Source organism: Calonectris borealis, chromosome 3 (genome assembly GCF_964195595.1).
Source record: "Calonectris borealis chromosome 3, bCalBor7.hap1.2, whole genome shotgun sequence".
NCBI lineage: Eukaryota > Metazoa > Chordata > Aves > Procellariiformes > Procellariidae > Calonectris > Calonectris borealis.
Window position 1 is genome coordinate 113,944,952 of NC_134314.1, and position 27,314 is coordinate 113,972,265.

Sequence of the window (27,314 nt, forward strand, 5' to 3'; positions counted from 1 at the left end):
GCAGGGGCTGTACAGCAGGGATGGAGTGGGGTGAGGTGGGGTGGGCTGTGCCATGAGGGGATGGGAAGCGGGGCCTGACCTGGCAGGGCACGTGCAGGCAGGGACGGAGCCCACGCTGGGGCAGGGGCTGGGCACGCTGGGGGTGCCGGCAGGACCGGTTGTGTCCCACTGCTGATGGGCTCCCAGAAAGCTGAAACAAGGCACTGTGCTTTTGGTCCAGGTGTGCCAAGAGAAGCGGGTCCTTGAGGAAAAATACTCTCTGCCCCCTCGCATCAGGTAAAGATCTGATCCACCCATCGTTGCGTCTCCTGTGCCACTGCGTGCAGCCCAAGGGAGTTTGGCTGAGAACTGCCCAAACTCCTTAACCACTGTTTTGGGTAACCTAGCTGCAGGCAGCACTGTGGCAGACCTCGTCGTAGCCCCAGTGAGAGTGTGGACTAACGAATACCTCCCATGCTGAATCATTACTGCCTGCGTTGATGAGTAGCGTGAGAGACGTTTCTGGAGGATTGAAGGGTTGGTTACAAAACCAAATCCTTCTAGTGTAGGCATGTTTCCTGGCCCTGAGTATCAATTCCCAAGATCTGGAGTACATTTTCTTGTATTGTAAAATGTTATCGTATCCAAATGCAATTTTTCACTCTTGAATTGTGTGACATGATAATGACTATGTAAATTATGTTAAATCATGTTTGGCACCTGTTTTATAGGTATATTCTTAATGCATACAATAGCTGAGATAAGCTTTAGGAATAGCCGTCTTGCTTTAGTCCTTTTCAGGACATCTTGTATATATTCAGATGGCCACGATGAAACAAGAGGCTGGTTCTTCCTGCAGACAAAATGATTATCACATCTGCCATGATTAGGGTCGAGATACTTCGCTGTCACTCACCCTTACCATGTATCACTGATGTATGATGCTAAAGCTGTTTCACTTGAATACATGGAAATCAGACTTGAACAAAGAAGGCCAAAGTGAAATGAAAGCCACAGTGCTCATCTCAAGCTTTGTTCACAGTTCTGAAACAGGAGAGTAAGTCGGAAGTGTGATGGTCATTAGGATCTTGCTCCTTTTCAAAGTGAAAATCAAACATTAATGAAAACTAACAGTTTAAAGAATCCGGTGTTCTCTCTTTTAAGAGAAACAAATGAAGCCAAGGAATCATTTTAAAAGACTGTATTTCTCAATGCATTCTTCTGTCTAGAAAAATTACTGTCTGCCTTTTTGTTTTTCTTTTTTAAAGATCACTGCTGAGAAAAATGACAGCTGGCTCTGTCTCAGTTCCTCAGGTCATACCACTTCGAATCCCTCTTCCAGGGAAGGCAAAACATCAAATAGACACAAACACTCTTGTAGAAATAAAATCAGGTATGAATAAGAACTTTGGCTCTATGTAAAACCTTTTCATATGTGTTCATTTGAAACTTTTAGCCTCTATACTTTTGTTTACATTTAATTATAATTTTTATGAGTGCCCACTTCCTTAAGGAACTTACAAAATTAACCAACATGTTTTGATACACCAAATATACTTGCACTTAATTTTATGCATTCAAACAATATTATTGACATGAGTTATTTCATATATGTTAGCAGTCTTAATTGCTTCCAAGATCAAGCTCTTAAGCTGTTGCATTTTGCTTTGACTGCAAAACCAGTGCTTGAAAGTATCATATGCCAGGCTCACCCCAAAGGTTTTCTTTACATTTTTTGAAATGCCACCTTTCACCGTGGGAGAAAATGTCTTTTCTGCCGTTAGAACGGACATGCTATTGCAATGTTTTCATACAAAACCATTGCACAGCTTCTTTATGAAGAGAAATACTGCTTATAATGAAATTATGTTTGTTGAGTAACTAATTTTTCATGGGAGAAACAGTTTTAGTCCCAAACATTCAGTCATTTATGGAACTGCTTTATTTTGTTTATGTGAGAAAAATCAAGCACAGTAGTGAGTACTTTGAAGCGTAGAGCTTGTTTTTCACAGGTTGAATACAGTTTGGCTAATTACTTTCTCTGTGTCTTTCAGATACACCTGAGGTCTCCATTTATTACACTTTAGATGGAAGTAAACCAGAACTCATTAGGAAACCTGGCTATGGAGAGCATAACACTTTTAAGTATAAGGGTCCTATCGTATTACCGGTTGGGAAAATAATGGTCAAGGCCCTGGCAGTTACAAAGTAAGTATCCTGTTTATTTCAGTTGTATTTTGACGAGGGACAGATATCTCAGTCATGGCTTGGAGCCATGCTGTTTAAAGCACTCCATACCTCACAAATGAGAGACGCCCCTTTCCCCAGCAGTTTGCAATCTAAGTGATCTTCATGGGTTGCATTGACTTCACTTTCTCATAACACCTTTTATCCATTAAGTGTTTGTGCGGATGGATTATTTCTTGGATGTTTATCTCCTGGGCTGTGGATGTAGGCCAATGATACGTAGAGGCTGTGAGTGAGAAACTAATAAAATACACTATACTTCGAGCTCATCCTTTTGAGCGTGATCATAAAAAATGCCAGAGGAACTAGTGTGGTGTTTTCTGGGGTCATCCAGTGATTCAGCAGATTTATAGAAGTTGGTCTTCCCAGGAATCTGCTTAGTTTCTCCCGAAGGAGCACAGAATGCTAAACCTCACAGTTTAAGTACAATGTTAGTACAAGGGTAAAGTACAAGGGTTAAGTAAAAATACAATACATAGAAAACTGGATTTAGCTGCACAGCCACTGACTTCCTCCAAACTAACTTCATGCTTAGAGACAGAGAGGACACATGCATTCTCTGTCTGTACCCTGTTGTATTATCTTTTATTTCCAAGGAAGCAGAAACTTCCACTCCAATTGGGGATTTGTGCTTGCTGTCCCCCACTATTCGCGCCCGCAGGTAGCCTTTGCTTGTGTCTGCACTGGAATATAACAACACAAACCTAGGCCTCTGTGTATTTTCTGATATCGCTACCTGGATTAACACTTGTTTCCAGTATGTTTTTATTAAGACATTTTCAGTTGGGCTAAATAGATGCTCTAGAATGACAATAAATCCTAAATGAATGATTTGGTCATTTACAGCCATTTTAATGTTCCTGCTGTAATTTAATAAATGGTAGAGCACGACAGTTCTTATGTCAAATGAATAGGATGCTACCTGCTGCTTGACTGGGAAAATGAATATGGTATTATGAATGGAAGAAAAGTCTTGCTCTGCTCTATTTTCTGTGATGCTGGTAAACAATAGTTACCCCAGAAAGCAGATACAGGAGTATCAAAAGTTTTACATGTAAAAAATGTTGAGGGATTAAAATATTCATACATTTTATTAGTACCTTCTTAGTGTGCACATTTTAAACTGAAAATAAATTTTAAAAAGAACAAAACAAGGCAGTAGTTACTGAGAGTATTGCCCAGGATTATACTACTTATACGAAATAATGACTCGCAAACTTGGAAGAGATGTACCAGCAAATGAGCCATGTTTGTCAGTGATTTACTTTTTGCTGCATATGGGTTTGTTGCACGTGTATAGCTTTATGAACATTGATTTTCAGGGACTGCAGGGAGAGTACAGTTGTAACAAAGGTATTTCTGGTAGAGTACAAGCAGCCAAACATCCTCTTCTCTGCTGAAGACAATGACAAGAATTTCCTAAAAGATATCACCACACAGGCAAGTTTTAGCAAATTTAACTCCTTGTCTGAATATAAAATGTTGTATGTGTGGTATTACTTAGAGATTAAACTTGTTTGCCTATACTTTTTATATATTTTATTTCCTCTGTTTTCCCATCTTTGCTGCCTCAGTCCTTTTTGTAATACTAAAATTTCAAGGGGACAATTTTTTTTTCTTCTTCACTAGTCTTTCATTACCAGGTCAAATATTTTTAAAATACATTTATTATTTAAGATTTTCAAATGCTTGCATTGAAAATTAGCATGTGCTTTTAAAATCATAACAAATAACTATAACAAGAGAGGATTAGAGCAAAACTAAATATTTCATTTGGAATTCAAATGGAATTACTTTTTAGGAGAGGGAAGGTGGGATGTTTACTACAAAACCAGAGAAGAATGGAGTGAATGTGGAAATCAAGCCTGCCTGGAGTGAAGCACCCCAAGATTTTCAAGGTATAGTATTACTTTATAAGACTGAAATAGACTTCTGTGTTAGCTGAAAATAGGCAGTGTAAGGTTCTCCTCTTACATCATTGGTAAAATAAGGGTAGTTTCAAAACTATCTCAGAAGATAGAACATCCTCTGCGAATTCCAATTTCAATTGCTCAACACTGCAAATAGAGAACAAAAATTAACTTCCATACATATGACATTACCTCTTAAAACACGTTAAAAAGTCATTCATTTCTGAGCAACGTAACAAGGCCCAGTCTATATTTCCCTTTGTGCCAGAAAATGCTGTTAAATTGATGGGATTGCAAATCCTTTACGGAGTTCTTTACTGATGTTTGCTTGCAGTAAGATTCCCAAATATGTACACAAAGCAGAAATGAAAGCTTGACCCAGATTTTCTCTATAGATGAAGCCTGTTATTCCATGGTAATGGCAATGGGACTGTTTAAGAGCAGGGAATTGTATTAATTAGTCATTAATTTACTCTTAGGAGCTGGGGTTGTTTTGAGCATGCAGGAAGGAAGAAAACTGTAAATAGAGAAAAATACAAAAGTAAGCTTTTTTCAGAGAGGAATGAGGTTTCTTTTAGTTTAACTTCCTGTAATTCCATGCAGTTTATTTGAATCCAAAATCTGGATGTCAGATTTTACATTTTTAAATATGCCTAGCTATTGGAATTTAAAATAAGAGTATGTAATATTCATATTAAGATATATGTAAACTGCATGAAGTGAATGGCAGTGGAATAACAGGATTGTAATTTTAGACTTGGAAACAGAAAGAAAGACTGCTCACAGGTCCCTGCAAGGACCACAGCTCCTTGCCAGTCATTTGGAAACCACAGAGTACAGAGAGGAATCCACCTCAGCACTACCAATAGAGTCGTTACAGGTAAGCAAAGGGGCGTTGAGGAAAGTTGTAAAAGGCTGTCATCAGAACTGAGCTCTAAAAAAACAAAGATGTGAAGATTTGTGATCATTCTCATATAATCTCTCAGAAATTAATGCCTTTGGCTGTGTTATACAGTACTAACTTAAATTTACTGGTAATGACACTCTGGAATAGGAATGCCCAAAGCAGTACACAGTTATCAGTAACCAGGCAAAGCAAATTAACAGTGCCTGCATTCCTACTAATTCTCTTCTAATACATTACTGAATCTGCAATTAGCAAATAATTATTGCTATAGGTTGGCAAGTTGATATTTAAAACTTAATATTCACTAATGCTATCTTGGAAGTAAATAGCAAGACATTAATTTATTTTTATTGGAAGAAGCTGTCGGTCCTTAATGCAGCTAATGGGGGAATCAAGTGTAGTAGATATTCCTTAAAGCAATGCATTTCAGTGCAGTTTGTCTCAAATAACATCTTTAGCTGATTTTGCTACTCTTATATGCATTTTGCAAATATTCGCTTACTAAGGGTAAAGAATTACTTTTATTTCAGTTTGCTAGTTCTTCTGCAGTGACTAGCCGGAAAAGCTTAGCAAGCACACGGGTGGCAAGGATCCAGAGAGAAACAGATTTCCTCAAGTAAGTGACTTCTCCTTTTAACATATTTGTCCTTGGAAAGTAACTGAGTAATTGCCTTTTGAGGAAGAAAGTATGAAATCCATAGCAGCCAAAGAGCTTTCTACCTTTCTACAGCAAAGCTGTTTAGAGTTCAGAACCTCATATCATGGATGCTGGGGCATGGTCTAGTGGACCACCATAGCTTGGAAACCACAACTGAGAAATCAGTGACCTAAGTCCTGTCACAACAGGTTCCCGATTAATCATTATTATGCAGCAGCATAATACCAAAACAAGCTCAGCCAGTTTGCTCTTATTTTCAGATGTGCACACTGTTCTGCACCTCGCCTGTCTGACCCCTTGGCTCACTTCTGTCAGGAATGTGGATCTCCTATCCCACCTGTGCCAGTACGGCACTTCCCACCCCCTGAAGGAGCGCAGGTCAGCAAAACATCATTACAATCAACAAATCCCATTTGGAGAAACCAACTTCCTCAGCAAATTACACATTCAGTGCTTTCATTTGGGAAGCACTGTTCTGATTCTTTTATTTTGTTCAATACCTTTAGCAGTGGACCTGATGTAATTCTTAAATGATGGGCAAAAATAACCATAGATTGCTTCAAGTGCCATATATTTTAATACGGATAACAATGAAGAAGTAAATTGTGTGTTATTCATTTGTGCCAGGAAACATCACCAAATTCAGATTCCTTCTCATCCTGCAACAACAACCACCACGTCTTCAGGACCTGCATATGCATCTTATTCCAGTGCCAATTAGTACACTTAGTTACTTAGTAACTAGTGTCTATGTCACAGCTGTGGAAGATCCATCTAATGTGCCTGAAACCTTAAGCGGTGGCATGTGTGGGCATATGTAAGAGCACAGAGTTTTTACAGTGATGCCTATCTTCTCTAAGCTCTTCCCAAGAGATAATAACCTGATCTGACAAGTCAATGGTGTATTTTTTTTTCCTGTATCACCAGAAAGTTGTCTTGTTTGGGGCAATGCTGTAGTTTCAACTGATGACTGAGAATATTCAGGACCTCTTTAGATTACGTTCATAATTAAAAGGATTTTAACTACCTGCACACATTTTATAGTAGTATTTTAAGTTTACTGAAAATTAACTTAGTACCTTTCTGGCATGTTTTTAGTAGTCAGTAAAGCATTCTCTTTCCAGTTGTCTTCATATTTTCTCAATAGCATTTGATCTTTAAGGATCAATATCAGCATCTGTTGCTGTCAGTTGCTATGTTTCCAGTGACTTTGCTGCTGATGTAGACTCTAACCAGGAAAATATTGAAAATCTCATAATAACTTTAATGATTTCATTATGGTCCTTAACATGCTGTGATGTGGCTTTTTCTTCAGATGGCACCATGTCTTGAGTGCAGACATCTTGTGCCAATGAATACACCCACTTGCATTGTATGTGAGTCGCCAATAGCTCCACAGCTGCAGCCCCAAACCAACAACTGCGTAAAGGTACTTGAGAATAAATATAACAAAATAGCAATTTGCCTCCTGGCATGCATTTTTCTAACAGATGACTTAATTACAAATATTTTGATCCAACTCGGGTTTGTGTAATTATGACAGTTTTAAGAGTTAGTAGGATTAAAAACGCCTTGAATAGAAATAATCTTTAAAGGTGAACCACATAAGCTCAGGAAGGCTCGCTGAAGAGCACATAGTGTAGCCGTCTGAATGACAGGAATGCATGCACTGTGTTCAGTAAAGAGATATTCTATGATTCTATGATTTATGGCCTTAGTATTACTAAGCATTTTAAGTTTATTAAATATGTCCTCATTGCTCTGCTTACCTCATTTGATTGTAAGTGCTTAGCACAGATAGGCTGGCAGGACTGGGGCAATGGGTATATGCCCAAAACGTTAGAGCACAGTCTTGATCGGTGATCCAAAAGTGCTGGTAGACTTAACTAGACAAAATTTGCCCTACAAAATACTCCCTACCCAGGGATATGGGGACCCAAGTAGGGGCCTCCTCGATCCCCCCGGTCAGGGGAAATGGTGTGAGGAGGAGAGGACTGATACTGCACGTCCACAATTGGTTGCAGAGCTGATGTCGGCAACAAGGTTTTGGTTTCTATGATAGTGGGACCCTGTTTGAGGATCAACATCTCCTTAGGAGAGATGGGATCCACCTCACAGGGCAAAGGTATCTTTGCCAGCAGGAGAGCTGGTCTAGTAAGAAAGGTTTTAAATGAGAAACGACAGGGGAGGGAGGGTTACCAACAGCCCTGTGAGGGAGTGATGGACAGGGCTTACAAGCAAAGGGTCTTGGGTGGTGTGGACAAAAGGGAACACTTAATCAACAAAACAGGACTTAAGTGAGGTCGCCTCAAGCATTTGCATGTAAGCAAGGAAGTGCCTATAAGGCAGCATGATGGGGAACCCCCCCCAGACCCTTTCTGTGAAATCAGCATGCTGGGGTCCCTCTCTGAAACACCCACTAACACAAGCAGTATGTGGAGTAAACTCAAGGTACTCATCTGCGTGCAGTTGTAGGGCTATGATCTTGATGGGACCACAGAGACGTGGAGGGATGGTTCACGTGACTGTAAGGGTGACATCGTAGTGGGCATCTGCTGTAGACCACCGGACAAGGAAGAACCAGTGGATGAGGCCTTCTACAGACAGGTAGAAGTAGGCCCACATTTGCAGGTCCTGGTCCTCATGGGGGACTTTAAGCATCCCGATATCTGCTGGAGGAACAACGCAGCAGGGCATAAGCAATCCAGAGATTCCTGGAAAGCATTGATGACAACTGCTTGATACAAGTGATGGAGGAGCCAGTGAGGAAGGGTGCTCTGCTGGGTCTCATACTTACAGAGAGGGAAGGGCTTCTGGGGATATGAAGGTCAAAGACAGCCTTGGCTGCAATGACCATGAGATGGTGGAGTTCAGGACTCTGAGAGGAAGGAACAGGAGCAAAAATCAAGATCACAGCCTTGGACTTTAGGAGAGCAGACTTTGGCCTCTTCAAGGATCTGCTTGAAAAAGTCTAATGATATCCTAGGCTGCATTTAGGAAGTGTGGTGCCAGCAGGTAAAGGGAGGTGATCCTTCCCCTCTACTCAGCACTAGAGAGGCTGTATCTGGAGTACAGTGTCCAGTTCTGGGCTTCCCAGTACAAGAGAGACATGGACACACTAGAGAGAGCCCAACAAAGAGCCGCTAAGATGATTAAGGAACTGGAGCATCTGGAGGAAAGACCGAGAGAGCTGGGACTGTTTAGTCTAGGGAAGAGAAGGCTTGGGGGAATCTCATCAAAGTACAGAAATATCTGAAGGGAGGGTGTAAAGAAGACAGAGCCAGGCTCTTTTCAGTGGTGCCCAGTGACAGGACCAGAGGCAATGGGCACAAACTGAAACACAGGAGGTTCCCTCTGAACATTAGGAAACACGTTTTTACTGTGAGGGTGACTGAGCACTCGCACAGGTTGCCTAGAGAGGTTGTGGAGTCTCCATCCTTGGAGATATTCAAAAGTCATCTGGACATGGTCCTGGGCAACCTGCTCTGAGTGGCCCTGCTTGAGCAGGGCAGGGTTGGACCTTCAGAGGTCCCTTCCAACCTCAACCATTCTGTGGTTCTGTGATAATTGCAAGGGAACATTTTTGGAAAGAGAAGAATGCTGAAAGGAAACTATCGACTGAAACCTATCAGGTAACAAAGGAGATTAATAATCTGAGGCAGTTATCAGCTTGATGTCAAAGTAGATTATAGACATTGGCCCAAATTTTATGTTTTATGATAATCTTCATGTAGGTGCAAAGACAAACCTGAACTAATTGGTGCCAACAATCAAAATATCAGACTCATTATTCTTAGCCCTAGTGGAAACTCATTTGTTGATAGTGACCTTGCTAAGATCTTTTAGGGCACCCTCATGGTATATTGTTATTATTAATAATTTTCCTTGCAAATACTAGACTATCTGTTTTGTGTGAGTGCAGTGACTAAGCAAACTGACACTAATACATAAAAAGATCTGGAGGTATTGATGCTGGATCTCCTGAGGGAACTGTGCCATAGTTTAAAAAAAATTGCCAAATTTAAAAAAGATACGTAGATTTGTGGTGACCAGGCAATATGGCCTAACTAAACTCTGAAGCCCACAGCACAGACTTGAAGGATCTCTTCTATCTGCAGGGCTGAATAACCACAGCACTTTGTAAGATCAAGGCCTCTTCTTATTATTGTTGTTCACAGTTTTCAAATACCATGTGAAATATATTCTTTCTCTATTTAAAAGGGTAAAGTAATTTGTCAGGTGTGTGGCACAGGAAATCCTCTTCACCATAAACACTGTGTGACTTGTGAAAGCAAACTGCCTGAAATACAGACGGTAAGGCTTCTTGCATGAATCGCACTATGGTTAATCAAATCAAAGCATAACATTCTTTTTCTTTGGAAAACTGAAGTCATATCCCTGTGTGCCTATGTTACAAAAGCAGAGAATCCCTCCCCCATGCCATATTCAAGCCCAGTACTCCCACAGATGGTCCATCACAAATGTCCGGCTAAACATAAGTGTATTGTATACCTTCAAGTTTCTCCTGTGGAGGTCAGGATTGCAAATGCCGTTGTGAAAGCTCAGAAGGCGCTTAGAAAACGGGTAGTCTTGGCTCCAAGGGAGTCTTGTTTGTGTTCAGATTATTTTCAATTGCAATAGAAAACTTGAGTATATACATCAGGAAGATCATTCTCATTGATTTCAATTATTTTCTGAAAATAAAATATTCTTTTACATTATTTTTCTTATCTCCATTTGCTGCTTCCCCTACATGCATTACAGCTACTATGCTTGTATTTGGCTGTGACTCTGCACAGAGGTGAGAAAAGCAACAATAAATGTTCCCCTTAAAATTGCTGTCTGTTTCAACTGCCCATTTAGCTCGCCCATTTGGTTCCTTAGAAGAATTTTACTTTCACTTCTGAAGAGAAGAGTCTTGCATGAAAACCTTATGGTACATTTCACTTCTCTAGGTTGTGATAAATATAGAAATGAGAGAAGAATAATCATTTGCAAGTTAAAATCTTCTGATTTATATTAGCAACATCCTGAGTTCTAAAACTGTCAGTAGCTAGAGGCAAAGGTCTCTTGTATAGACACTGAGGTGTCATTTCAGAGTGAATTTCAGTAGGAATCTGTACTTACCTAAGATAAACATATGTTTAACCACTTCACTGAATGTAGATATTAATATGTAGCTGCATATGTAGTTAGGCATATGACTTGAATGGTGAGATCTGTAGTAGCTAAGAGAGAAAGTTAAATGCTTATTATTAATAGTAATCAGAAATTTTACTAATAATAGTGATTAATTAGTGATAACAATAGTAATTCCTGAATAATTAATAACTAGCAATAATGCTGATATTACTATTAATGATTATTAAATAATTTAGATTTAGAACATGTTTAGACTTGTGCTCTTGTAAATTTTATCTTCCAAATGAACCGCCAAGTTACATCATTCAAATTGCAATGCAGGCCACAGATGAAAATAGGGCTATTTTGTGTTTGCTTACTTGTTATTGTGGTGTCTGTAATCAAAATAATTTTCCTCAGGTACTGTTCCTTATCCATATTCCTGACTTGCAGAGAAAATAAACTGTATAAGCCCTGAGGCAAAACCTAACAAAACATTTTAAGACCTCTTTGTCCTAACTAGGTTCTATAAACCACCTCTAGAAGTTTCAGCTGAAAAATCTGTTTTCTTTTGCATAAACATATAAGTTAATTGTAGTACGAAAGCTAGGTAATATATAACTTGTATGAGGTAAAATAGTGCAAAAAAAAATTATGTAGCAAATATCAAACTGAGAGAAAACTGATTGTCTGAACACACTCTCCCTGCCATACTACTACAAAGAAAGGTACAAAGAAAAATATCTGTTGTGTTCTGGATTTGAAAATAGAAGTTTATCAGCAGAGAAAACTCCCTCTTAACTGCGAGTGTACTTTTACATGGGGCCATATTAATAAATACTCAGTGTAAAAAGACACGATTGATAAGGAAATAATTTTTTTGTGCACTCAGTTCTGCTAAAAATATTTAAAAATTAATTAATGCCACATTTTATTGTGGTTTTGTAATGAAAAAATTACAGGTTAGATCCAAGTCAGTCTGTTGCTTATTCTAAGATGAAATAGTTCTTTTAGGCTGAATATTACTTTATGTTATCAAAGTAGCTTGCTTTCCTCTTTCACCTTATTTAGCTTGTGAACTTTTCTCCATAAGAAGTATTTTCTCCCTAATGCTTTTTTTGTTTTATTAGCCCATGTTTGGAGGAGACGCCCCCCTGCCTTATCCCAGCCAGCAAAGGAAGACAGTTTTGTGCTCCAAATGCAATCGTGTTAACCAATGTGATGCCCGTTTCTGTGACTGGTGTGGAGCCAAGGCACGTGCTCTTGGTGTTCGTGTTGACAAATCTATTTTTACTCATCTGTGACCTGCAGCAATTTCAAACTTATCTTTGCAAACTCTTGTCAGTTAGTAAATAGCTTATTATTATCAAAACACTTGCTTAGAGCACATAGGATTATATAAAGAAAAATTAAAAGCTTAGATGACATCCTGACCACATGTCAGTCAGTGACTTAAGGGTTTAGAGATGTAAACAAATTACCACGGGTCAATGAGCATCAGTTCATTGCATCAGTTGAGATGCAATAGCTGTGTACTCTGCCAAAGTAACTTATCCATCAAAGGCTAAAGTATAGGCTAACCTAATGCAAGTTTTCCCATATCTACTCTGGGCTATGATCACCTATACAAGTAATCACCAGAGATGAGATGATGCCTGCAATTTTTTTTGGCTGAAGGCCTCATTAACTTCACTGAAGACAAGGACTTTCTCTTAAGTGTTGCTCAGTAGAGCTTTTGCATGGTACAATCAATGTAAACAATTTCCTCTGGTATGTATTTTTATAAGTATAGTGTTTCAAGCTAAGATCACACTTGGGGAGAATTTTTTTTTTCCTGTGAGCTAAGTCTACATAAACACTCCCCTATATATGCATACATAACTATTGGTCCTGTACTGTACCAGGGGATTCAGGGTGGTGGGGGTAGTGTTAGAATTGAACAGGAAAGAATTGCAGTCACTATTGAATATCAGAGCACACACTACTAATGAGAGGGCTTTGCCAAAGAAAAGAAATATTATTTTTGAAAGTGTATGTTGAAAAAATAACATACCAAAATGCTAGATCTGTCTGAAAAAATGTTTGCTTCCATAGCACAGTGCTGAGATAGCTGAAGATTTACTGTCTTGCATCTGCCAGTGTGTTAGCAGTCTGGTATCCTGGTTAATATTTCTAATCTAATAGCTTTAGGTAGTGCTAAATTTTATTCATGTCACTGCTTTTATCTTTCCTGAACCATGCATCATATATTTTTGTAGTGACAAGTGTTCCATTCAACTTTCCAGCCTGGACCTCCTCCATCCTACTTTACTTGTTTCAAGTGTGGTACAAGCAACCGTCCATACGCTCGCTTCTGTGGGTCCTGCGGTGTTTACTTAGAGGCCCCATCAAGGGTGGGTTCTCGGAACGGCAGTCTCATGGGTGCTGGGGACTCAGTGGGGTTTTCTGAGGTAAGACACACAGTATTACAAAGCCAGGCTTGAACACAGCTAAAAGGCTAGTCCACTGCGGCTACAGATCGGCACAACTCCATTCATTTCCTCTTTGAGACAACGTTGTGGTCTGTGAGCATGCTGAGGGCAAAACCAAGGATGTTTATTCTGAGAACTGCTTTCTGCCAAAAAGTAGCCTTAGCCAAAGGCCTTAATCCAGCCTTATTCTAAATAGGAAAGTGAGAAACAATCAGCTTTTCAAAAGTCTTAGCTCTTTAAGTACTGTTATTATTTGTGAATTATTCGTGTCCTGATGATACAAGGTATTCTTTCATGCATATGTTAACACTGCTTTGAAAACTCTGTTTTAAGAAAGACCATAACATTTAGCAAGGACAGCTTTTGTCCTACAAAAGCATACATGTCGTTCTGCTGGCAATCATCAAGAGTTTCGCTTTTGCTTGAATATTTGTAGTAAGTTACTTCATTATTACAGACTGGTAATTAAAATCAAAAATTGTTACTGATTCTTCCCGCTAGCTTTTTCATTCCTTTACAATTTTGTATACTCTTCTAGTTAATTTCTGCTTGTAAGCCATTTAATTATATCTAATTATATTACTTACACTTTTCCTTCCCCTCCGCTCCCCACAGGCTAAACGATTTCAAGCTCAAGTTGCCTGGCAGCCTCTTCCTGTTTCCTTGCCCAAATCAAGGGCAGAACTAAAACAAAGAGAAGATAAGGGAACCCAGACCATTGGACTTTTTTACCCATCTAGCAAACTGTTGGAAAAGAAGGAGCTTGAGCTGATTTCACAAAAAGAAAAGCTGGAAAAAATGAGTGATCATAAGCCTCTCCTGACAGCCATTAGTCCTGGAAAAGGTTAGGAGTTTTGATTTTATGTTTTCTAAACAAAGCTGCTATGTATGACTTTGCTTTTTCTTGAAAAGATTATAGTCTATGGAGTGTGGCATCAGTAGAACACTGATTTACCTCTTTACAAGTCTGTCTTCCCACCGGTCACTTGCAAATGCAGTGCCTTAGAACTCAGATCACTGATCTCCATCAATAGTTAAAAGAATGCCTATCAGCAATATCAAAATTATGGTTACTGACCCCTGTGCAGCCTTACTAATTTGCTAGTAGTTTGATTTCCTCAGATCCTACAAGATCAGGGGCAAGTGTCCTATATTTGAACTGGAAACCACTGAACAACCACCCCACCTCTCAGCGTGCTCCCCACTCCCCGCAACATGAAGCTCAGTTGGTACTGCGATAGCGCCTGCTGGCAGTATTGTTAAAGATAACTCTGAGAGACAGGGGATCGTAGCTCTTAAAAATATGATGAGGCTTGTCTACGTGAAGAACTTGTTTAGGGTGTTGTTGTGGAATAAATCGGAAGCGAAAGAAACTAAACTAGAGACGGGGACTCTTAACAGGATTAGAAAAAGTAGGGTTGGTAGAAACCTTGAGAGCTCTTGTAGGCCCCCATCTTCCAGGCCCGCAAAGGTATCAGTACATCTACATTGCTCATTGCAGAGACTGTCCATGCACAGACTACTGTATCAGTACTGCAAGTGATTTTGTTTCACAGTCCCTGGTTTGGTCAGTTAGTTCTTTGCGGAATCACTTCACTGTTTGCTGTCATTAACAAGTTTGCAATTTTCAGAAATTTTAGTTTTACTATCCTGGGAAAACTCCAACTTCAGCTTCCCAGATCCCAAACCCTTGAAGACAGTCCATCAGTATTAATTAGGGACCTAATAAATGGCCCAATTGGCAAAATTGTCTTTAATCTCACAGGGAAGTCCAGTTGTGCAGTCCAGAGAATAAATTAATTTTAAATCACTACAGCATCAAACTATGGTTACTTTTTTTGATCCGCTTTCCCATCTCTAGCTCTTTTCTACAATCAGAGGGTCAACCCTCAGGCTGTTAACAGAGTTATTTATCTATTGGGTAGAAAAGGTTGGTAATGAATGTTAGAATTTCCTGTTTTGACTCTGTGTATAAATATCCAGGTGATGCATTTTTATTTTTAAAATTATCACTAGGGAAATCTGTTTTCCTACTCCTTTGCTCTGAAACGTGGCATGTTGTCTTAGATATCACTGTAGGAAATACAACACTTGACTTAACATGTCAGGGATCTTAATTTAGTCAGAGATAATAAAGGATTGGCCTGGAATAGTGCTGAGAGGAAAAAAAAAAGTAACACTGAACATTCATATATCTCTATCAGAAGTACAGCTCTTGACTTGTGAGTGAGAACTCCTTTCACTGGGAAAGGTTGGGAATAAATTCTGAACTGCTTTTGAACTATGTTAATTTTTAACCATTTAGCAGAGGTAACTTTGTGGAAGTTGCACTGTGTAATGTATTCTCCTTTAGACCCTGCCAAGGACTGAGGAACATATTTCATTCTATAAATCAATAAATGTCTGTTACAGTCAAGTCTTTCATGCTGTTCCCTTTCCTTGATGCTGAGCTGTTTATAAGGCTTGAAAATACATGTATCAACAAGACCATGCACTATCACCCAGAAAATCTTGTTTATATATGCCAAATATGTCCATTATTTCTTCAGTTCAAATAGTATCAGACATTTGATATTAAAGTTTTTAAATAGAAGTGATTAAATAAGTTTTGGGTTTTTTTCATTTCTTGACCTATCAGCCATTAACTAACCTTCTTTTCTTTTGTGAAGATTAAAAAAAACCAGTTAGGACAGGGGAAAATAACAGCAGTACCAAAACACTAATCCTCTGATGTGTTTCTTTTTTTGCTGTACTTTCAGTCTGTTTTGAACAGGAGCCAAGTCATTTACCAGGTAAATTTTACAAAGAAGCCTCCCCTTTTCTACTGTAACAAACAGTAAATCAGTGTGATATAGGTGTAATCAACTATTGACAGCATGAATTCAAGTATTCCATCAGTGCTGCCAAAAATCCTTTTAGATGTAATAAAACGTCAAACGTGCAAGAATATGTTCCTGGCCATCTGGATTTTTTGAAACAAAATCTGGGGATCTAGGCTAGTTACGAACCAGTTTCTTGCAAATAATACGAACTTCTCTGGAGTCATCACTCACCAAGTAGTAGTCTAGCTTAGATTTTTTTAATTACTATTTTCAACTTGTATTAGTTTTTGCATGTGAGACCATGGCAGGGAACAATTTATGTTGCTCTGTGGATCCTTCTTTTTATATTCCTTTAAAGCTGCCTAACAAATAAGACTTGCTGTTTTAGTCATCATAGTTTCTACCAGTTCGATCTTGGAAGAGTCCTCCGAGCACAAAAATCCTTGTGCACTTGCCTTTTCTTGTAAAAGTCAGAGCAGCACTTTTCTTCTGACTTGGCTTCTTTTCACTGTTTTGAGCTTCACTTAACACGAAGGGAAGGATAAGGTCAGAGCAACTTCATTGTGTAAGTTAAACAAGGTTACCAAGCCTACACAATTTATTTACAACAAAATAAATCATACTCCGTACTTCCCGTAAGTATGCTCAAAAATAAAATTAGCCAGATCCTGATAACAATCACTTAAGAATGAGAACAAGTCCTTTTTTTTCCTTCTCTGATGAAAACAGAACATTGCTTCGGAAATACTTGGAAATACTGCAAACACTCTAAATGGCTTAAGATGAGTTTTGAATCCAGGCGCATTCAGCCCCTCATGTTTCATGCCCTGTGCCAGCATAAAGGAATGCTGACTCTCTCCCAGAGACCCTGACAGGCAAAAGATCAGGAATGGTTAAACTTCTAATATGCTCTGCCATACATAATTGAAAGGCATTTGTTTGGGGAATAATTTACAAAGACCAGAATGCTGTATAGGTTGAGTCTGCAGTTTTCAGATTTGGCTTACCTGTCAGTGATCTCAAATCAACTAAAATTCAGTTCAATAAAGCACAATTGCTTAGTTGTAATATTGTATGGGGTTTTTTTTTTGTGATCTGGAATAGTGTGAGATTCTCCTTCACACGGGGCCAGTTTTGATTCCAAAAGACAATTCCAAGACATGGTTTTGTTGTGAATAGAGGTGCCCTAAGAATGAATTATAACCTATGGATAAGAAAGTATTTCACCTTTTTTTAGGGTATAACTTGCTTCTCCTTTTCTTGATCACATGAATTTTCTAAAGAAAAATTCAAGTGTTTGTGTCTCAGTGAAAATATGCTATCTTTTAAATAATCTATTACATGAGTAGAAGAAATGTTAATCACAATTTCAAGGATTTTTCTCCTGCTTAACTCTCTCTGATCAGGTTACTGGAGAAAACAGCTGGATCATGTCTGCGCTCACCTTAGAAGCTATGCTCAGAACAACCTTGAATTCAGAGCACTGATTGGAGAACCTCGAATGGGAAAGGTAGGAAGGGCCTTGTGAGTAATATCTTCCTATGCAACCTCATGAAAAGATTTTTGTGGCTGCTAGACAAACACTGGAAAAATAAATGTCTCCCTTTTCTTTATACCTTGACCTGTTTGTGTGTGTAATTTGTTTTGTCATTCCATTTTCTGCTCAGTCTTTTACTGAAGATATTTTTTTCTGCTTTCTTTCCTATGGCAGTTTCTATTCTTCTCTCACCTCACAGCTATAAGAGAAGTATAGAAGCCAGAAAGCCCTTGCTCAGCTGCTTTTATAGCATCCCACAGCAGGCAATCAAGAAAAAGAAGAGATCACTGACATCCATGTAGTTGGTCAGTTAAATAAGCCCTGCTAGAAATGCGATGTAATGATGTGCTTGCCTCTGCTCCAGGCTGGATTACACCAGCAGGTAGCAGCAATTCTCTTTGGCTACATAGTCTACTTCTAGTATAAACTATACCGGTATTATAGGAACAGGGTATTGCTTTTCTTACTGGAGATGTAGTCTTCAGGATGTCACCAAACTGCATTAAAATGATTAAAGGGGTGATAGCAAGAAGGTGGAAACTGGAGATTCTTCCTAAAGAGTCCTAGAAGATAGGGCTGGTATGACTGAGAGGTCCCTGTCCTGAGGGAGGATCAACTGTTCCTGACAGATGTTTGCCTTGAAGCTTTTCAAACTCACCAACAATGGAGATTTCACAATTGCCCCAGGCAGTCCATTTCTGCACTCAATTATCCTTGCTGTTCAGCTGCAGTACAGTATTGCTTTCTTTGGCAGCCCTGCTGGCTTAAGGAGTTGCATCCCCTCACACTGCTTCCTAGGTGCTGCCAGCACAACTGCTTGTGGCAATGTCCTGTGGACTGGATCAGTGACTGACCCAGGCTAAAAATAGCTCTGGAGGGACAAAAAGGGCATCAGTGCTAGTACAAAAGTAGGTCGGCAGTGAGCAGCTGGAAGTAGGATGCAGGCAGAAATAGGGTTGGGAGCTCCTTGAACTGGCATAGCTACCGGGAAGCTTTTTCCCAGTGTCTGACCTAAGTCTCCCTTGTTACAGTTCAAGCTCACTACTTCTTAGCCTGTCCTGACTGATGTGACACACCAGTCAAAAAACGCCAGTTTTAGCACACAGAAACAACTACAGAAAAGTTCATGAATACTGGGGGTCAGAAATCTAATTGTCATCTAGCAGATTACACTTTTGGGAGGTATGACACTCCATCAGATACTTTGCATCTGAATTCTATACCCACTGAGACCTATTGGGTCCACCAATAGGTTCAGAAGCTGTAGTAAATGTAAGAGATACCTGCTTGATGGAGATGAAGTACAGGTCCACTGCAACTTGTTTCCTTTGCTACAGGATTCAAAAAGATATGCCTGAAAAATATTAAATTGCTTAGAGAAGGCTATTCCTGCTGCTTCTTGGCCTTTTGTCATCCTATTGTCTTGAAACCACTGCCCCCAAAAGTAACAGAAGTGATTCAAAGTAGATGCCAAATATCTGGGTTTAATGCTGCTTTTTCAGTTTTCCTGCAGATTAGAAATACAATTAACCTTATCTCAAAATTCTCAACCTGCTGCAATAGAACCTTATCAGCTTTATTCCACTTCTTTATAATCCCTGTGCACTTATTTATATGTAACTTCCATAGTCGTCTTGCCAGCACTACTGTCTCAATGAATGGATATAGAAAGGTGCCCACATTTTACTACAAACTGTGCTTCTACAGATGGGTACAACTAAAGCAGCAACCGATTCTCCTGGAGTAGGGAATCCTAAGGACAACACAGCCTTTCATGCAGCTGCAAAATCTGGGTGGAGAATGACTGAACTTTCATGAAATGTAGCATTATTACATCTTTTGGATTCATTTGGCATTTCAGTCATCCTGATATTTCCAGTTACTCAAAATACCACCTGCCCCTTGCTGTCTTAGATGGGAAGTATTGGTACAATATCACAAGTAGGCAAAGGCCACATATGTGATTTTGTGTATTGGCTCCTTAATAAACATCATCAGGAAGACTTATTCCTAAAGCTATTTCTGTATACTTTTTGTAAGAGATACTAATGGCTGCTCTTTCCCTCTAGATTAATTCCGCTACCATCTGTGAGGATGACTATGAAGTCATTATTACATTGAATTACGCTCTTGCTATTAACAAGGTCAGTTTGGGGGATGAGGCCCGTTGTTAGGCAGCTGGTTTAAAACTGTTGCTAGACCAGCCAGTGTAACATTGATATATTTTAAATTCAGGTCTAAACAAGAAAATCTTTTGTTCAGAGAAGGTTAACTCATCACTTCAGAGAAAGGAATCTTTTTCTTTTTCTGTTGGAGCTGGCTGAACAGGTATATTTATCTGATTAAGCCAGACTTCATGGTTATGTTGCTATCATCTTGCATTGCATTAGTTTGCTATTAATATTATCATTCTTCTTTCAGCTGATGTTGTTTGATCATTCTAGCACCCCTTAGCTCTTGATCTTAGAGCCTCCTTTTCTTCAGTCTGCATATTGTGCTCTTAAGAAACAACCTTAGTAATTTTCAATAGTTTAGAGACGTTTGCCAGACCTCCTGTTAAGCGTATTCAAACACTCAAAATCCATACCTCCAGAATTACCATGTTCCAAAAACCACCCACGTATTCATTTCCAGCTTTTCAAAGATGAAAATCTACCATTTCAAAGATCCAAAATTCAGACTGTATCGCTTGCGTAGAATCTGTAAAAGCTTACCTTGCCAAGTGGTGCCTGAAAAGGTGTATCATGTCATTTCACAAGTGAGGAGTTAATCAGATCTCTCAAGCAGTAGACACGCTTTCATTTGGATGAGAATCTTCATTAAGTGAGGTTTCACTTTTTTCTTTTTTTAAATCAAAACAAATACCTAACACAAGGTTTAGAAAAAAATGCCACATTATTTTGCCTCAAAACAGAGTTCAATTACATATAATAATTTGTCTTGTGCTAATTTGAGACTGATATTAAAAGCCTATATATTTTTTCATATGCAACACCACTGTTTTGTGCTACTAGGATTATAACAGCATTACCTGATCATCTGATTAACTGCCTGCATTTGATGATTCTACAGGATATTCATACTAATAAACCAGCGAAGTTCAGCAGTCATTACCCGAATACTGTAACAGAAGTCGAAGGTGGCCAGGATGGCAGTCAGAGTAGTTCTGGTGAGGTTTTTTCCTTCCTCTCCGTCTTTATGATAGTCAAGAATACGGAAGTAGTGCTTGGAAGGTTAGACACTGGGATAGGCAAACGAATATACTGGCACATTCTGCGCCTGCTTAAGTTGACCTTAAGTCTCAAACTGTGGCTGAGTTGAGATTTAAGCAATGTACAGACTCTGTCAAAAGCTCATGGGAATACTTCATCCCTCCAGGACAGCTGGAGAGGCCAGTAAACTGCAGCCGCAGCTCAGCAGCGTCTTTATTATAGTGATAAAACTTTAGATGCTTTGCATATTCTTTTACAACAGGAGCTATAAATGTCAATATTATCTCTACTTTTGAGCTGTGCCAGGGACTTCAGCTTCGGCACATTTGGCAAAGAGAAGAAATGATGAAATACATTAATTCTAGATCTAGTTTTCAGAGGTGCTTGCATCTCCCATTGGTGTCAGTAACAGCTCAGCATTTTAGGCATCTCATATTGGACTTAGGTTTTCATTAAATCAACTAGTTGTAAAGTCAGCATTAGAATTCAGAAATTCCTATACTATAATTTGACATACTTCAATTCACATATAAGTTCCGGCCAGTTTGTGCTTCTAATCTGAGACTTGGCAAGTGGCAGCCATGGCACTAGGAGCTGGTTTTCTGGAGCGTCAATAATGTGACTGTGATTCCAGGCACTCTAGTAGCACCAGCTCAAAGGGTCCCCGCGTGCTGTGTAATTTCCTTATCAACCCTCCTGCACATTCGTAGATTATGTCTCTTAAAAATAATGGACGTACGTATCTACTCAAGGTCCTCTAGTCTTGTTCTTAAGTATTCGGGAGCTAAACAGCATTGAAAAATTGTAAGGGTTTTGGTCAAAACAATTAATGAATCCGAGTCAAGCCTCTTGAATATCTGCAGCTAGTTAAAAAAAGACTCAAACCCCCCAAACTCCACATTTCATTGAATCTTCATTTCAAAATAGCAAGTTTTTAAGTCTGCCTGAGTGTAAACCTTTTGTTAAAACCAGTCTGATCTGCAACAAATATTTCATCACTTTCTCTTGTAGAAAATTGATAAATATTGCTTTCATTTCAACACAAAATAAAATATTTTTGTGGATAAATTATTTCCAGATCTCTCCCCCAAGTTCTTGTTAAGATACTGACTTTGCTTTGAATTAACACTTGTTTCCCTTTCTGGTAGGCAAAGAAGATCATAATCTTTTCCATTCAAGAGGCAAAATAAAGAGAACAAAGTCAAGAACACTTACAGAAAAAGAAGATAAGCTCCCCGTACGTATCTTCTGCCAGTACAGGAAAAACTACCTATAAAGCAGCACTAACATGAAGGAGGGCATCCAAGGGTAAAAATAGAAAGCTTTTAACACTGATTGGGGTGGGAGGGAGGAAAGGGGACAAAAGTCCAACTTAATATAAAACCTGAAAATTGGTAGCTGACATTTATTACAGAACTGGGAATAACCAAACATTGTTGCTACTAAGAGCTTAATTAGATTGTTGCTAACATTTTTGGACCCAATCTGTTTTACTGACCCAGCATTAGATCTAAAGACTGTTGCAGACTGATTTTGTTACAGGTTTTTCTCAGAAGCAACATCAGATGGAGGCATTATCGTCTTCCCTTGACCCTTACGACTTGGTTTGACTCCATAGGATATACCCTTGGCTGTGCTAGAACTACTGTTCGTACAGTCAGACTGTGAACTAGACAGGGGAAGATGATCTACACAGCAAGCTTTTAAGTCAACTCAGTTTTCCCATCAAGCTGTCAGCACAACTGAGGGCTAGCTTAATGCAAGAAGCAAGGCTTTATTTCCACTAGAGACCAAATATCCTGGAAGCACTGCCTACCAAATGGATTGTCAGTAATGGCATGGAAAATTTCAAAAAGGGAAACATGCATTAATCTAAGCTTGGATCAGTTAGCCAACTCGACAGGTGAAAGAAGATATAGAGCTTTGTGATGAGTCCAGAGACAAAAATGCTTAGTGAAGTGATTGGGCTTTCAAAAGGGGAGAGGAAGGAGGTGGAAGGCTGGGAAGAAATAAAAGGAAAAGGTTTTAGGTTTTGTTGTTTCTTTGTTGTTTTAAGATTTAGTAAACTAACTTCTGTGAGGTAAAACATACTCATTTTTTAAATAAAATACTTCCACAAGTTCTGGAAGCTTCAAACTCTAATCCTATAGCAAAGAACTTGTGCCCAATTTTAATTTTACTGTGGTGACCGGATCTTTGTACAGCCCTGGAGAGCTGCATTGATGTAAAGCTAATAATTTGCAGACACATTTGCTGAATCAAGACCTCAATAGTGAGATATTAGCCTGGGTTATCCAACACTTGCTCAGACTCAGAAAGACATTCCCACAGAAAGCTCATGGATTAGTAATGCCGAGGCTCAGCTACGCTGCATTCATACCACTGTGTGCATTTTCCACCTTTACTCAAAGGCAGAATATGGCCCACCTACTTGTATTTTCACTATGTGAAATGTTACTGGCGATTTTCTGTGTTTCCACAGCCAGAGTCCAGACAACTACTGGATGAACTGGGTCCAAATGGGAAAGGAAGAATCAACTTGGTAGAACAATTGCTCAGTGAAGTAAGTTATTGCTTGCTGAAGTTTCCCTTTCCAACTCTTTGACAATTTACTGCATGAATATTAGCCTGGTACATGATTTAAACTTTATGCTTAGGAGGCAACATTGTTGCAATAGAACTGACCATCTTGAGATTGAAAGAGCATTTTACAGAAGAAACAGCCTATTTTACATTTATATATGTTCCCACCAAATTTCTATCTGGCCGGAGTGTAAGGCATTCTCCTCTGGGTTTGTCAAGGCCATACAGAAAGAAAGATATATTATAGTTCAGGGTCAAGTCCTCTGTATAGCTAAAGCAAGCATAACCTCTACCTTTTTGCTGTGTGGTAAGGTGCATCCTGTCTGTGGGATCTAGTTTGACTGCTCTTGTTACATACGTTTACTCTGGCTTTGAGCTAGGAGATGACAAACATTTTCAGAAGAAACGTGAAGAAACAAACCACACAATTTGAACATTTCTCTATCTTGAGCATAAAGTCCATTTGCCAATTTAAATTGGCATAATGTTAAAGCAAGGTGGAAGCTGAAGAATCTTTATGGCTTTTAACAGCTCACCTTCCCTCTCATGTGCGTTCTAGGGAGCTGACCCAAACTGCATCACTGACGAGAACCGACCAGCTCTCACAGTTGCTGTCCTTAACAAGCACGCAGAAGCAATCTCCCTTCTTGTGCAGAAAGGTGCTGACATTGACCAGCAGTCAGGACTGTAAGTGAGCACTGATTCTCTGCCCCGGGTCTTTTGAAGTTTTACCAAAAAAGCACTTGTGCTCCAATTTTAAAGAGGATTAACCTCCCACCCCTCCTCCACAAATCTGTAGTCAAGTAGCTCCTTTCAAAGCCAAATTGAAAAAAAAAACCTGCAACTGAGCAAAGATAATAGTATTCACAGTCCTTCTTTCAGTTGCCAGCTTTGAAGATTTCTCATAATTTCTGTTAGGAAAGCTGCTGTTCTATTCAACTCCTTCCCCCATCCACTAATATGATAAGCTACCACACTAAAGCCTACCAAAAAAAAAATCACCGTGACTCCTAGTGTATTCTACATCCTCCCATTCATTTTCCTTAGTTTAATTTGCTAGACCACTTCTCCATGTACCAGGACAGTTTCCTTAGGTAATAAGTACATTGCTTATTCCTCCTATGCAGGCACAACAACACTGCTCTCCATGAGGCAGTTCTGCTTGGACTGGAGGGAGAGGAATGCATCCGAGTCCTGTTACGGTAAGTACTGCAGCTGGGCCTCTTGCAGTAGTCTGCTTGCACAGATCTAGTGGGCAATACCGAAGGGCCAGAGCCTGCTTGAGGCTCAGCGCTCTTCTCTCACAGTTGTGTCCCTGCAGGAAGAGGCATCCAGAAATTCTGAAGTTGCTCTGCATGAACATCTACCTACAAGCCACTTCACTAATTCCAGTAACTTGGAATGAATTTAAGTAGCTTAAAACAATCTGTTCTTTATTTACAGCTGCAATGCAAGCATAAAAAGGAAGAATGCAAAAGGGCAATCGGCATATGATTTGGCTGTTACAGCTGGAAATAATGAAGTTATTTCATTGTTCGCAAGTAAGCTTGGACAGGGAATGTTGGACAAACTTACAAAACCCAGGAACGTTGGTCTCATCAGTGTGTGATTGCAACCGCCTTTTCCCCAAGATGGAGATGGAGATTCTTTGAGCTTGGGAGCACCTAAGTGCACGCGTCCAGTTGTCAGCAGACTTCACAAGCCCGTACAATCAATTCAGGCCAACTATTTTGTATAAGATTCCCCCATTCCTTCCCAGCAGTTCAGAGCACAATTCTTCACTGTCTGCGCTCTGTTCTGCAAGATTTCTTTTCCTTTGCAAACCTGTGCAAGGAGAGGGACCAGCCAAACCTTCCAAGGCACAATGACATTTTAAGGAGACCTGATGAACACTTCTTAAGACAGTTTCACACCAGAGCAATAGCACTGCTAGCTGTACTTTGATTAGCTTATTTTCCATTTTGAAGTTAAAACTGCATTCAGTGCAGCTCATTGCATTAAAGGTCAGATTCTTTTCCTCCAGAAAACTGAGTAAAATTACTTTGCTGTTTTGCCTTCAACTTTTATTTATAAATGCACCAACATGAGGCAGCAGCCAACTACACGTAGAAGTTTATAAGGATATCAGGCACACTAAGATTTGGTATAATTAGACATTATTAGCCACAATCATAAATCCTTGAAGGAGTTTTGAAACTCCTTCCCCTTTTTATTTCCAGAAGTATCCAAAAGCATTGGTATATTCAGTATAAAAACGGAAGTGCCTGCCAGCTCTCGCAAGCAACACAAGTTTTTGCACCAGAGCTACCAGCATCTCCAAAACGGAAACAGCTGGGTTTAAAAAAACAAGAACAAATAAAACCACAAGTAGTAATCCTTAATTAAACCAACAGGAAGAATAGGAGAATCCCTGCAGAAAAATATTATGTATGCAGTGCATCAAACCCCAGGTACTTCCCGGACAGACTCAGATGACTGGAGGAGAATTCAGCCTGCTTCTCACAGAGATGACCATTCTGAAAGCAGTCTCGGAAAACACGGTCATTCAGTCAAATTGGCAGTGCCAGTGCACACATACAAGACAGATGTCACCGGCAAGTGAGAAGCTACAGTAGCCTAGGAGACCAGATTCTCTATTTCATGACGCACCTTCTTGGCTGCATCTTCAATCTCGGTCACCTTCTGAGAAATTTCTTTTTTCTGAAAAGAATAAAAATAATACATTACTGTCTACCACTAAAGTAAGCAGCATTCAGCTTCAAGGGGAGAACAGGCTATATCTCCCATAAGGCAAAGGCTGAGAACCAGGAGTTAGGAAGCAACAAACCACTTTGGCAGCACTGTGGTAAGGAACCAAGAGGCCAGCTAAACAATCCCAAGACTAGAAACGAAATAACTCTTCCAGAGTCACGGGGGCGTGGAAGAACATCACAGTACTGACATGTACGTACAATTGCATTTTTCATTCGTTCTTTGTCCAGCTTCAGGAACTCCTGCAATGTCAGGTTAATAGGATCTTTCTGAAGGGAGAGAAAAGCACAGCCCGCAGAGTGTTTTTTGTGTTCCTCTCTGAAAAGAGGGAAGATAAAAAATAAAAAATATAAAGAAGAGCAGCTCACAACAAGACACACGCAGCCGTTCTTCCCTGCCAAGCATCTCGCTCGCCAGCAGCAGTTCCGCTTCTGCCGCTCCCGCCCAGCCGCTGCTCACCCCCGCGCTGGAGCGGAACTGCCGCCGAAGCGGCACCGCGCTCCCGCCCGGGAGCCGGTCGGGGGAGGGGGCCGGGGGGAACCCCCCCGCTACTCACAGGGGGTCGTCCTCGGGCTCCCAGCCCTCCAGCTCCTTGAAGCAGAAGAAGCACTGCGCCACGTCGGGGCCGTTCTCGCTGGGGCAGTGCACGAAACCCGCCGCCGCCATCTGCGGGCAGAGGGAGGGCGGGAGGGCCCGTCAGCGCCGACCGCCCGCCCACCCCCCGCCCGGCCCCGCTCCCCCGCGCCCCGCTCTCCCGCCGGGCTCACCCGCTCGGGCGTGCAGGCGCAGCCCTCGGTGAAGGGCCAGTTGCGGAAGGTGGCGGCACGGGTGGGGACGAGGTAGAGCCGCCATTCCTCGGGCAGCGCCACCGCCTCCTCCGCGCCGGCCGCCATGGCTCGGTTCAAACGGCGGCGGTTGGGCGCGCGGGGCAGGGCGGGAGCGAGGCGGCCGCGCGGGCCGGCGGGAGCTGTAGTCCCGCTGCCGGCGCCGCGGCCTGGGGCCGGCTGCGATCTCCCGTCACGACCTGGGGGAGCCGGTGCTTGGGGAAGGCCCCGGCGGGCCGTACCGTGGCTGGGTGAGGGCAGGACCCACCACCGGAGCCATGGGGCCGGCGCA

The 27,314-nt window shown here is 40.5% G+C and overlaps 2 protein-coding genes across 2 annotated transcripts in view; one reads left to right on the forward strand and one right to left on the reverse strand.

The window, feature by feature from the left end:
* DZANK1 (double zinc ribbon and ankyrin repeat domains 1) overlaps positions 1-25,470 on the forward strand; it is a 28,694-nt gene extending 3,224 nt beyond the window's left edge. The window contains exons 2-22 of the mRNA XM_075147354.1: positions 221-276; positions 1,248-1,372; positions 2,034-2,187; positions 3,549-3,666; positions 4,028-4,124; positions 4,892-5,016; positions 5,574-5,659; positions 5,962-6,079; positions 7,017-7,130; positions 9,923-10,015; positions 11,953-12,075; positions 13,108-13,272; positions 13,909-14,137; positions 17,522-17,625; positions 19,722-19,796; positions 20,725-20,821; positions 22,013-22,101; positions 23,347-23,427; positions 24,007-24,134; positions 24,575-24,649; positions 24,891-25,470. Coding sequence (XP_075003455.1) covers positions 221-276; positions 1,248-1,372; positions 2,034-2,187; positions 3,549-3,666; positions 4,028-4,124; positions 4,892-5,016; positions 5,574-5,659; positions 5,962-6,079; positions 7,017-7,130; positions 9,923-10,015; positions 11,953-12,075; positions 13,108-13,272; positions 13,909-14,137; positions 17,522-17,625; positions 19,722-19,796; positions 20,725-20,821; positions 22,013-22,101; positions 23,347-23,427; positions 24,007-24,134; positions 24,575-24,649; positions 24,891-25,056 — 2,418 coding nt within the window. The 3' untranslated portion in view covers positions 25,057-25,470. The remainder of the gene's footprint in view (positions 1-220; positions 277-1,247; positions 1,373-2,033; positions 2,188-3,548; positions 3,667-4,027; positions 4,125-4,891; positions 5,017-5,573; positions 5,660-5,961; positions 6,080-7,016; positions 7,131-9,922; positions 10,016-11,952; positions 12,076-13,107; positions 13,273-13,908; positions 14,138-17,521; positions 17,626-19,721; positions 19,797-20,724; positions 20,822-22,012; positions 22,102-23,346; positions 23,428-24,006; positions 24,135-24,574; positions 24,650-24,890) is intronic.
* On the reverse strand, positions 25,444-27,102 carry BIRC5 (baculoviral IAP repeat containing 5). The gene is made up of 4 exons (XM_075147369.1): positions 26,966-27,102; positions 26,755-26,864; positions 26,399-26,516; positions 25,444-26,147 (listed from the first exon to the last, which is right to left on the reverse strand). Exons 1-4 carry the CDS (start codon positions 27,089-27,091, stop codon positions 26,064-26,066), a joined length of 438 nt encoding a protein of 145 aa, XP_075003470.1. The 5' UTR covers positions 27,092-27,102; the 3' UTR covers positions 25,444-26,063.
* Between the last annotated feature and the right edge of the window lie 212 nt (positions 27,103-27,314).